Below are 13236 nucleotides of genomic sequence, written 5' to 3'. Positions count from 1 at the left end.
CTGATGACAGAATTGGAGCAGAATTCATGGGTCAATTTCCACCAGCCAAATGAAGAAAAAAAAAATCAAGCCCATCTGGCATTAGCCAGTATTGTCAGATGGTCAATCCGCCTGTGACATAAACTGTTGGTGCTGTCCATTGAATTGCAGTGCAATGTAACTGCCAATGTTGTGGGACTTGTCCGTGAGCTAGACTGTCTTGCAGGCAAACAGCCAACAACAAGACTGTATTTATGAGGTCAGTAGTGGTCACTAGGAAGCCAGACCATAGAAAAAGGGTGTATCTACTGTACTGAGTGTTGGAAGTAGAATACATTATCTGTATTCTTTGGCTTAGATGTTTCTACTTAACACTGTGATCTTTCACCATGTCATTTCCCCTTCCTAAGTCACAAGGAGAATATGTGGCAGCATTGCCACTACAAAGTCCCAACAGTGTAGGAAGAGTGAAGCAAATATTCAATGTTTGTACTCTCTTACTTTATGGTAGGTGGCAATTCTCAGCTAAGTATACATTTACAACAAACAACCCGTATGGTGACAAAAGGGTAAACATTGACATTCCTGACTGTCTCTTGGGAAAGCCATGAAAGAGTGTTGTAAAACATTAGATTTCTGTCAGTTTAGCTGGAAAATATATTTAAGACTAAGGATGCAGGTTTACTGGTGGGAGTCTGAACAAATTGCAATTTCTACAGAGTTGTTTTAGTTAAAATCCAATGCACATTGTTTTACCACAAAGGTTTAGGATTACTAGAAATAATATAAGATAGAATAATGCAAGTTATGTTTTTGAATTGCATTGCTGGAATGCCAAAGCTGAAGTCAGCCCCCTGAAATAACATTTTCTAACCCTGTTTAATTACACAATGTTGACTAAGACTAGACTACTAACCATTTAAGAGATACTGAGAAATGATATTGGACTATGCTTACATGTATTTTAAATAGGAAAACATTGATATGTGACTCAACCAGAACAAGGTAACTATAATTTACCAGTCAACGTCCTCTGCTTTACCTCAGAATCAGTGAAAGTTTAGAAAACATGTTCGAATTTTTTAATTGTAGCCACTAGAGGGATACACATACTGTACGCTTTCCAAACTCACAAAATACTGTCCCATCACTGGGTGCCATTGAGAAATGGGATTGCCGCCAATGAGTACCTGTGACTTCCCACTTCTGCAAGAAAAAAAAAACTGGAACATTTGAAACATGAGTTTCTCACTACCAAAAACACTTACAGAGAAATTGCTCTTAAAGCAGACGCCCAGTACTAGCTCTCTCAGGCAAATCAATGAGGATCGCGATGCACTTTTACAGCTCTCACTCGCTTTAAAAAAAAAGATTTTTCGTGCATTTGAACTTTTGAAAATAAAAAATCAAGAGCATTTTTGAATGTCTTTAATAACCTAAAATAATGTCAGGTTTGTTTATTTTCACTTTTATGGAATTTAATATGTATACTTTTTTTATGACAACAAATAGGTGTGAACGATTTTTGACGGACCATTGTGCGTTTCTCCGAGTTGCTTAACTCATACAATCCAAGGAAGGATGGGGGCATCAAGCGGATCCCCCTCTCTGATTGATGCTTATTAGTCATCCCTTTGGCTTAATGAGACCCACTAAAAAAGGCACCGTGGAACACATGCATGAATCAAATATTCCTGTGTCCATTGAATCTCTCCAGAAGAGTCTTACTTTTGCTTACACGGGGAAGGAAAGGGGGTCGTGGCTTAAAATTATAAGGGGGATATTACTATATGCTTCATGGGTTTATATAGACTGAATCTACGGTTTGACAGGCGGCTATAAAGGAAAACAATACAGATAGAGAAACTCCGGAAGATTTTGAAGAGAATTCTGGACCTACGCATGTGATACGTATCCAATTGATTTATATTCCTTGCACTTTTTAAAAGATTGTATCACATCTTCAACTGAAAATGAAACTTTTGACTTTTTCCTGGCTGCCTTGCCTGGTGATACTCATCGTATGTTTTGGATCAGAGTGCGGGACTGTCCGGAGAAAGGGGAGATCCAAAAGGGACTTGGTGCGTATCAGGGAGGCGCGAGCCACCTTCCCAGGGGCTTGTGCCACACGCCTGCCCCGGGGCAAACGCTCCTTGCCCGGCTTGGAACGACGGGTGCCTCGCCAGCGCCGGCGTTCCTCCCAGGCGGACCAGAGCTCTCCAGGTGGGGGGAAAGCTGTTTATTTTACCGGCAGAGGCGACCAACTTCGGCTTAAGCCGGGTGTGGAAATACCGAGAGGAAATTTTACTCTGGAGATGTGGATCAAACCAGAGGGAGGTCAACGATCGCCTACGGTGATTGCAGGTAGCTTTCACTACTGTCTCAGTAAAAAAAAGATAATGAACGATGGAAGAATTATTTTACTAGTCACTGTATTGTAAAGTTTATGATGAAACGTATATATTTTATAACCTCTCAAAAATGAACCAAAAAAGTTTAGCCTATACTATTAGTAAAGCATATAATGTCATAACCCACATTTAGCAGTATTGCTTATATAATTTATATGTAGTCACGCACGGTTGTCACAGTTACAACATACAGTTGTGAGTTGAGAGTCACTTAATCTCAGTAGCCTACTCAAATAAATGATGTAATGGCTTGAAAAGTGCAATATCAGAGATTTCTGCCTGTATGCTACTTTGAAATTATTATTAGATTTTGGTCACAGTTGAAATGAATAGACACCACCTCTTTGTAATTAATGCATTTTTTTGAAATATGAATATGAAATATATTTTTATATTTATTTCAGTTATAATTCGGAAAATGACTCAAATCATCTCTGAAATAACAATTGTACATAAGATATCTCAAGGTTGTTCGATATTGGCATTTATACGCTACTGCATCACTTGATTGACAGATGATGTCATCGTGCGTAGAACTTGTATTTCTAATGAGGAGTCTGGCTATTTTAAACTATGATGTAATGCTAGAGACGTTTAATTCTTGGACACGTCACAGCAAGCATAAGGGGAGAGCGAGAGATCCATTTTTATTATTTGGACAGCATCCAAAATCGACACTTCTGGATTGGTTGATGAGGCTACTAGACCAGAATATAACTGCTGAGGTTTTCCCTATTTCGTGGAGCAGCGCACATGAGCCTCGGACGCAGATATACGCGCCTAACAATGGTGACTAACGTTGTTACAAATAAAACCATCTGAATGATTGTGGGTCTAGCTGTACCATGTAGATATTTAAACAGCTGGTTTTATCATTGTAAAGTGATGGGAGGGACAGGAACCAATTTCTCCCCTGCACAACGTACCTTGTGAATGTTGCTTCAGTCTCGGATAACCCATACCTTTGAGTTATGTAAACTAGACAAAGCTAAAGGTAAATTACATTGCCTGCAAATGTTTATAGAGAATGTGGTCTATAAGAGCAAATACTGAACACACTAGAGTAGACACGGGTTGGCTAACCTTTTTTATGTAATTCACTGCCATGTCTTAGATTATATTTATTTCCAATATATTTACTGTTAATATATTTCTGTGCCTGTCACTGCTTCTGAAATTGATTGGCAAGAGATTCGATCCCATGAGCTGCCAACAGAGAGCGTAGCAAACACAACTGATTGCCTTTGTGCAGCTACATACCACTGTAGCCACTGTGAGCTACCCTGTGTGAGCCACTTAGCTCTGATAAGAGTGTTCAGAAGTGGCACATTGAAGGCATCTCATCACACCTATACTCCAGGCTACTGTACAATCCCTGTGTGCAGGGACAGATTGAGTCAAAAAAATTCAGCCCTGGCTCTTTAGCCACACAAGCCGACATCGCAGCACCCGCTCAACCACAACTCTCCACCCCCCGACCCCCAATGCGCACACACACACTATTTACACTCAGGTGATAGTGCCAAGGTTCTAAGACATAAAGACACTAAGCCCGAACCCAGGTGCATTCCAAGACAAAGACTGAGATATTAGAACATTAAGAGATGATTAGATATGACTAACACTAACTAATGTAAGTTATCATATTTTATAATTTATTTCTGATGTCATAAACACAATATCAATCCAATATGAGACCAGTAGGTAACTTTGTGCATTCTGTTCCAAGTGTTCCATTGGCCTATTTTTCTAATCAGTTTTCATCCTGGCTCACCTGTAAAGTAGGTAGAGGTGCAACATGTCATTAGTTAGTTTAAATGTTACTATATGCTGATATAAAAGCTTTTTCTGGCCTTTCCCTTTTATGAAGAACAGCCCGAACCACCCTCATAGATTTAGTTCCCGAAAGCCCAATTGTTAACGTGCCTCCAGACATAACTCATGTATCATAATCATTCCCCTCAATTCGATATAGGGCCTGCTTCTTTGAATCAATCCTACAATGCTATGTACCTTTTGCTCATGCATTAAAAATGTGTCACTTCCTGTTAGTAAATAAATACCAAGGGCCTACCTGCTTTTACTTTTTGTAGGCTGTGTGCATCAAACGCCTTTGTTCTTATTAATGAAAACCGACAGGTATTTTGCTCACACAACCCACATGCATGATGGTTTATTCACTTGTGATAATCTTTCACTTAATTTCTCACATTCTAGCCACGTTAACTAGACATTTTTCCGTGAGTGAAAAAGTAGGCAAGAAAAATGGCTAGTTATGCTACCTAGGAACGTAATGCTATTCTCACGTGGGGTGAGGGGTCAGTTTTTGCTCCATTTCCTCACTGTGTTGTAGCTGATTGTCTCACTTCTCAAAGAAATAAAGAACTCTCATTGGCCTGACCCCCAAGTTTGGGAACCACTGTCCGAACCATTCTCTGCTTTCTTCTTCTGTTGCTTAAGATCTGCCATTAATCTCTGTTTCATTTGCTCTGCCTTACTATTAGCCCAATCTATACAGCGAAGGTAGGTACATACAGTGCATGTTAGTGCCATAAAATTCTCTGCCAGCAACTAAGCTAAACACCTGACTGATTGACTTTATCTAAACAAAAATATAAACACAAATTAACAATTTTTAACAAGATTTTACGGATTAACAGTTCCTATATGGATATCAGTCTGTTGAAATTAACTAAACTGTGTTCATTTCTGGACTCATTCAGGCTTTTGGTCTTTGATGCAAGCAGGCTGATAGGTCAATAGTATAACAGCCTTTTCTTTATTACTCATTATGCAAATAATGAATAAAGTAAAAAAAAATATTGGAACATCAAAAGACCTGGCCCTAGACCAATTATATAGGGAGCTCCCAGAGCCCAGTCCTACTCCACTGCTTACTAGACTGACTGAAATTTAAAAGCATTTTAATTAATACAAAGACAATCAACAACTTTATTTTCTAACGTTATATGTATTATTGGGAATTCATGCATTCATTTAATGTTGCAATATACTTTTACATTGCTATTCTTTAGAGATATATTGCTATACAGGTGGGTGTCAAAGTAAAGGACACCCACAACATAAAGTGCCTCAGTAAGGTGTTGGGCCACCACAAGCTTCCAGAACAACTTCAATGCGCCTTGGCATAGATTCTACAAGTTTTTGGAATTCTACTGGAGGGATGGAACACCATTCTTCCAAAAGATATTCCCTAATTTGCTGTTTTGATGATGGTGGTGGAGAGCACTGTCTAACACGTTGGTCCAAAATCTCCCACAGGTGTTCATTTGGGTTGAGATCTGGTGCGAAGGCCATAGCATATGATTTGTATAATTTTCTTACTCATCAAACCATTATTTGACCACTCGACATTGTCATCCTGGAAGAGACCCAATAATGTGTTTACGATCATGATCTTTTTTGGCATTGAAGAATAAGTAGCCTTACTATCTGTCAGATCAGGTCTCACTCTTTTTGACACACAGTTCACTTTGAATGTGAATTTGAGCAACTTCAGCTCAGCCAAATAGATAGGGTCAAGTCAGGCTGGTTGGAGGCCGAAAACTTTAAATATACTACCCTGTTTCCATAACAAGTTTTGACACTACTTGAAATGCAAAAAAAACAGAATGCAATAAAGTGCAAATAATTAAATTCTCAATTTTTTATTGAAAATATTACAAAGACAACATATCAAATGTTGAAATAAGTTTTTATGGAAAAATACATGCCCATTTTGAATTTGATGACAGCGACACGTTTCAAAAAAGTTTGGACAGTGGCATGTTTACCACTGTGTTGCATCGCCTCTTCTTTTAACAATACTCTGTAAGCATTCGAGAACTGAGGAGACCAATTGCTGTAATAATAATTTCCACATTATTGTTTGATATAGAATTTCAGCTGCTCAATGTTTTGGGATCTCCTTTGTTGTATTAGTCTTTTCATAATGCGCAAAATGTTTTCAATGGCTGACAGGTCCAATTTAGCACCCGTACTCTTTTACTATGGAGCCATGCTGTTGCAAATATGTGTACAATGTAGTTTGGTAATGTCTGAAAAAGATGTCGTCTGGATGGCAGCATATGTTGCTCCAAAACCTCTATATATTGTTCAGCATTAATGGTGCCTTCACAAGGCCATGCCATGTGCACTAATGCACCCCCATACCATCACGGATGCTGTCTTTTGAACTGTGCTGATAATAAGTCGGGTGGTCACCCTCCTCTTTAGCCCAGAGTACATGGCATCCATGATTCCCGAAAATAATCTCACATTTTGATTCTTCAAACCAGAGGACAGTTTTCCACTTTAAAATTAGCTCAGGCCCAGAGAAGGTGCTGGTGTTTCTGAATGTTGTTTATGTATGCTTTCTTTTTTGCATGGTAGAGTTTTAACCTGCATTTGTGGATGCTGCAACATACTGTGTTCATAGACAATGGTTTTCGGAAGTGTTCCTGAGCCCCCTGAGCCCCCTGAGGGCCCGAAGATCATGGCCATCCAATATTGATTTTCGCCCCTTGTCTCTTGCGTACAGAGATTATTCCAGATTCTCTGAATCTTTTAATGATATTGTGTACTGTAGATGATGAGATCCACAAACTCTTTGCAATTTTACGTTGTGATATGTTATTCTTAAATTGTGGCACTATTTCCCACACAGTCCTACACATGGGCCTGTCTTCTGACAGGCCCATCCCCTCTAGATTGATCTTTTAATACCCAATCATGTAACTGACCTGTTGCCAATTAACTTAATTAGTTGTGTGATAGTCCACCAGGTTCAGCTTTTTAGCATTACACGTTTCCAGCCTTTTGGTGCTTCTCTCCCAGCTTTTTTGAAACATGTTGCTGGCATCAAAATTTAAGTGAGCTTGTATTTTCTGAGAAACAATAACATTTCTCAGTTTCAACATTTGATATGTTATCATTGTACTATTTTCTATTGAATATATGTTTTAAATGATTTGTTCAAATTTTTTGTGGAAACAGCGTAGATATGTAGATATTATAGTAAGAAATAACAACAGCAAAAGCAAAGTAATTAAACAACACTCCCATGGGCCGTCAGCCTGTAAAAACAATGAAATTACACAAAAAATATATATGTGCAAACCTGCCCATGCCATGTGTGCATGGAGGTTTGCATGCATGCGTGTGCACATGCTTGAAAAGTCAGACCCAATACAGGGAGTATATATTTCTTCTGTTCTACACACAGTCTCAGTGATCAGTCTACCTGTCTACCAAGGTTACATGCCGCTCTGTTTCTGTGTGTGTGCACTTGCAAGAATTGTGCATATAGGCATGTGTTTTAAGGTAGGTTTGACCTTGTGTTGGGGGCAGCCTAACTCACCCCCTTATTCAATTCTCTGTAGGCATTCTCTCTTTAACACTTTGGGTAATCCATTGAAAGCTCTGTGACTTAGATAAAAGTCTTAGCCTAACGGGGTGAACATCAAATGTATTAACATTAGACCCATCTTAGCCTATTATTTGCATTTGATTTTATTGTTTGCCCTCATCAAATTAATAAGACCAGGGTGGTTGAGAAAAGATGGAAAAGAAGAAATGCCACTATCAAGTAAATGTTATAATGCTTAATCTTTTAAATCCAATTGAGACCTCCCAACAACCCAGACCTAAAGCAGTCCCCTCCTGTTGTTTTGATCCAGGCCTAGCTTGTTTTCTACAGCTGTTTTCAGCCTTGTTGTTGTTTTTTGCCCCGCTTTTTACTGCCAACACTGCTGTTGTTTTTTTTAGCGTGTCATCAGTGAGGGGAGACTAGTAGTAGCCTACAGTATGATGGCATGTATGTAGTTTTCCATACAAACGGGGAGACACAAGTGTCAATAAAGTGACAGCTTGAGGACCAGAGACTCCTATTTGATAAACATATGTCTTTTTTTGTTTTCACTGACTCTACAACCCAAAACAAAGGTTAGTACAATAGTTCATGAAGTCAAAACCACTTACACAGCCAGTCAGGTGTTCCAGGACTTAAGGGCCACCGTGTATATATGTTGCACTGTTGGTGTCTGTAGGGCCCACCATGTATGTTTCTTGCATGGTTGGCTCAAGAAATGCCCACAAAGTATGTATTTTGCTTTGCCAATATGTGTACAGTAAAACCTTTGTGTTTGTTATAGCAACATTTATGCCATCTAGGCATACAGAATAGAAAAGTCTAAACATTTTGTATAAAATACATAGTTCAGACAAGTGACAGCTGCATAATGAAGTAACCCTATCAAATCTTTTTTAATAACAATGAAAAGTATCTGACAAATATTGATTGTATTATGTACACTAACAGTTGCCTAATTACAGACAGAAATTCCGACCCATCATTTGTTATGGTTTATATCTATTTTTTATTCATAAATGTGCAAGTGAATGTCAATGAAGCCATCATGAGGCTGAAAATCTACAAATCAGAAACATACTATTGTTTCTTGTATTTCTTTGACATTTTGAGTGCACCCTCAAGATGATACAAACATTTTGCTGATCTTTATCATCCAGTTGCCCTGAAAAGCTGTCTCCTAAATGACTAAAATCTAAAAAGGAAATTAATCTGACTACTAGGCTACCTGCTGGCCCAAATTACAACATTTTCAAAAGAAGGTGACTGATTGACGTGACCTGATTTATGTCCCATATACGGTTTCTCAATTTAACTTTACATTAAGCCAGTGCTGTGGCCACTGTCCTGTAGGTTCTCTTGATATACCCTGATTTACCACAACTGATTCAAAGAATTCGGTAGATGAAAAGATACTTTAGGTTAGTCACAATTCAGTTTGGAAGTGAACTCTCCAGAACCAGGGCTGGGCAGCCCTGCATTAAACAGTGCAGGTTAGGGTTAATGTAAGGGTTGGGATGGAGCTTAGGTCATAACCCCCACCCCTCCCCCCGACACACACACACACACAAACACCCATCGTGCGAATTAAAGCTCTGCCTCTGGGTAGGGATTATGGATAGGTTTTTGTGTAGGAAACACCACTAACCCCTCACAAATGTCTTTGCAACCTGCAACCAATCAACAGTTTTCTACCATAGGGGCAGATATGTTTGCAGAACATGAGCAATGACATAAATGCCAACATGACTATGGAGCTGCTGGAGAATGAACAATTCCAGCCAATAAGTGACCTTCCCTTTTAGAAATGTGGAAGTTTGTTCTTGCTTTTGAGTAGCCTCTATAACCTTGTCTTCTCCCTATTGTGACATGTTGGCAAGTAGTTACAAACTTAACTGCTTTAGTTAAATTTAAAGATTCTGACATCTTTCTATTGGGATAGCTGGGAACTTGAACTGGAATACTAACTCTAGATGTATGTTGGTATAGCACATTGCAGAAGTCCACTGTGCATACAACAAAAAGCTACATGCAGTCAGCTGATTTATGACAAAACCTTGAGATATTGGGTTTCGTAAAGTGCTGCTTGAACCTCTTCTGCAATTATATATATTTTTTTGTAAACCATGAAGTATTTAAAGAGATAGTTCGTCCCAAACTCATATTTTTCAAATAATTCTGTTGCCAAAAGTTATTCCGGAATGCACATAGTAATTTTTTCCAAAACCATCCCTTATTCAGCTCTGTCCCCGGCTGTAATTAGCGTTCTTAGCATCATCCAAATCCATTAATGAAAACTGTTCATACTGTACAGTAAAGCTGCATTGCAAGTGGAAACTACTCCAAAACACTCCAAACTAAGACTAGTGGTGTTGTTCACAACTGCATCAATCCACGTGTTCTTTCAGGAAGAGGAAGTGTATACATCACAGTAAACAAAAGGTAGTATTTGCTAGCTAAGGAGCAAGTTACCTATTTCATCGTTGATATTCACCAAAGGACAGTCAAACTTTACTTGCTTGAGACAAATGAAAATACATAAATACAACCAGGAAGAAGGCTATTTCCAAGGGAAATGAGCCTTACTTGTTCAAACCAAAATACACAGAGGATGAACTGACCGAACTAGAGGATAGAACAGCAGCTGACGATGGTGAACCAGTTAATCCCCAATCTTTGCCCAGAATGTCCGGAGGATGGTGGTGTAGCTGTGGATCATGCAATCTAATGCCAACTGAAACGGAACGCTTTTGTTGCAACGAGTGGGAACTGTTGATTCCAATGTTGGCAAACATGAATGACCCAGTCCTTGAAGCTGAACTCGTACCAAGATATGTGGTTGAACATCCAGACTTAGCCCCCTTCAAAACTCCTGGGGTGCTGTAGACTTCTTTTTTTTTCCAAAAATGTACTGTAAAAGAAGTTATAGGCCAGAGGGACCCAATGGCCAACTCTCAAAGGAGTAATTGCTATCTAACATTAGCAAACAAGTGTATAAGGCACAGCTATTTATTTGGATAACATGGGGCAAATAAGTGCTTTAAATTTGTATTCTTAAAAACTACATTTAGCATCACAGTGTATGCCCAACCTAGCAAGAAAAATGCTTAGTTGTTAGCTAACACCTTTCAAATTAATTTGCTGAGGATGTTTAATGATGTCTCATGTCGACTGTAGTTTTATTTTTTTATACTGTCGAGTCCATACCCAAAGTCTTTTGATCAGACGATCTCTTTATAGGCAAAAGTGCTATCTTCCTGATTTCAAGCAGTAATCTACACTCACCTAAAGGATTATTAGGAACACCTGTTCAAATGCAATTATCTAATCAACCAATCACATGGCAGTTGCTTCAATGCATTTAGGGGTGTGGTCCTGGTCAAGACAATCTCCTGAACTCCAAACTGAATGTCAGAATGGGAAAGAAAGGTGATTTAAGCAATTTTGAGCGTGGCATGGTTGTTGGTGCCAGACGGGCCGGTCTGAGTATTTCACAATCTGCTCAGTTACTGGGATTTTCACGCATAACCATTTCTAGGTTTTACAAAGAATGGTGTGAAAAGGGAAAAACATCCAGTATGCGGAAGTCCTGTGGGGGTGAAAATGCCTTGTTGATGCTAGAGGTCAGAGGAGAATGGGCCGACTGATTCAAGCTGATAGAAGAGCAACTTTGACTGAAATAACCACTCGTTACAACCGAGGTATGCAGCAAAGCATTTGTGAAGCCACAACACGCACAAACTTGAGGCGGATGGGCTACAACAGCAGAAGACCCCACCGGGTACCACTCATCTCTACAAATAGGATAAAGAGGCTACAATTTGCACGAGCTCACCAAAATTGGACAGTTGAAGACTGGAAGAATGTTGCCTGGTCTGATGATTCTCGATTTCTGTTGAGACATTCAGATGTCTACTTCCAGCAGGACAATGCACCATGTCACAAAGCTCGAATCATTTCAAATTGGTTTCTTGAACATGACAATGAGTTCATTGTACTGAAATGGCCCCCACAGTCACCACATCTCAACCCAATAGAGCATCTTTGGGATGTGGTGGAACGGGAGCTTTGTGCCCTGGATGTGCATCCCACAAATCTCCATCAACTGCAAGATGCTATCCTATCAATATGGGCCAACATTTCTAAAGAATGCTTTCAGCACCTTGTTGAATCAATGCCACATAGAATTAAGGCAGTTCTGAAGGCGAAAGGGGGTCAAACACAGTATTAGTATGGTGTTCCTAATAATCCTTTAGGTGAGTGTACGTTGCTATTCTTTGCTGGACATAGCCGGCAGTCATTTATCTGATTAATGTATTTTGGCCAACTATGTTTCTAGGTCTCATAACGTGATTGTACATCCAAAATGCAATGTTTCGGCTTGTTGTTCATCAGACTTAAGATAACACGTTTGCATAATCTATAGTATGATGAGCAACATGCAAAAAGTTTATAATTTCTATTAATTCAATCATGTGTATCTGAACTGAACTAATCTGCTAAACCCCTTGAATGTAAACCTACCGTCTTGTCCATTGTTTTTGGTGCACAAACGTTGACTCTGAGGCTTTAGCGCAAAGCTAAACTTTTCTATTTAATTGATGTCAACAAAGCTAATCAAACAACGGTAGACACCAAATGTATGTGATTTCATTTATTGAACCACTTAAGTAGCCTTACAAGAGTCAATAGACCTCAATATCTAACCAAATCGTATGCCCATTGTAGAATTGAGTGTTATATGTCTGGATTAAGATATGACAATGAGTGAAACACCAAGTCTCCTTTCCCAGGTCCCTTGTACCTTTCTTTGCAAACAAAACACGATTGCAGCATTTTCCACAATGACAGAAATAAAACTGAAGGGGCCAACTAGAGATAAGGGGCCAACTAGAGAAACTCTCACCTCGTGTAGCTTCTGGAGGTTAAAGGTAATTCCCACCCGATGACATCATCGATGAAGAACGGAAGGTTGTTGAATGGCGGTAGAAAATAATTTGCTAGTACCAGTTTGGATTGACCCAATTCCGCTGGCTGTTTGGTCAGTCTAACAGGTTTATAGTTACCAACTGCATGTATTGGGTTAGAATAAATCATGTGTGTAGTAGATTAAAACATTTAAAAGGAATTTATGCAGACGCTAAAATAAGTGAACTTCTACTTGCATTGGTTACATCAAGTCGGTAAGTAGAAGCAGGTAGGTAAATAATTGGGTGCCAAATGAAGCAATTAAAGGAGGGATCTTTGGGAAAGAGTTTAGGTGAGACACCATGCAGAGAAGAAAAAAGATCTCAGAGGATATCAGGAGTTGGGTAGTGAGAGCACACATGTCTGGGGAAGGCTATACAACCATCTTAAAAGATTTCTGCTAACCATCAGTCCACTGTGAGGCAAATAATTAAATCTACAAAGAGATTTTAACATGACAGCAACTTGGGCCAAAAAGTAGACAGCCAAAGAAAAATGAGCAACATGCCT

The 13236-nt window shown here is 39.2% G+C and overlaps 1 protein-coding gene across 1 annotated transcript in view; it reads left to right on the top strand.

The window, feature by feature from the left end:
- Nucleotides 1-1533: 1533 nt before the first annotated feature.
- Nucleotides 1534-13236, top strand: part of pappaa (pregnancy-associated plasma protein A, pappalysin 1a) — a 174742-nt gene continuing 163039 nt past the window's right edge. Inside the window, exon 1 of the mRNA XM_010877932.4 lies at nucleotides 1534-2343. Within this exon, the coding sequence (XP_010876234.3) occupies nucleotides 1953-2343 (391 nt within the window). The 5' untranslated portion in view covers nucleotides 1534-1952. The remainder of the gene's footprint in view (nucleotides 2344-13236) is intronic.

The sequence above is a fragment of the Esox lucius genome, chromosome 14, assembly GCF_011004845.1.
Source record: "Esox lucius isolate fEsoLuc1 chromosome 14, fEsoLuc1.pri, whole genome shotgun sequence".
In the NCBI taxonomy this organism is placed as follows: Eukaryota; Metazoa; Chordata; class Actinopteri; order Esociformes; family Esocidae; genus Esox; species Esox lucius.
Note: the sequence above shows the minus strand (reverse complement) of the source record. Positions and strands in the feature narration are given on the sequence as shown.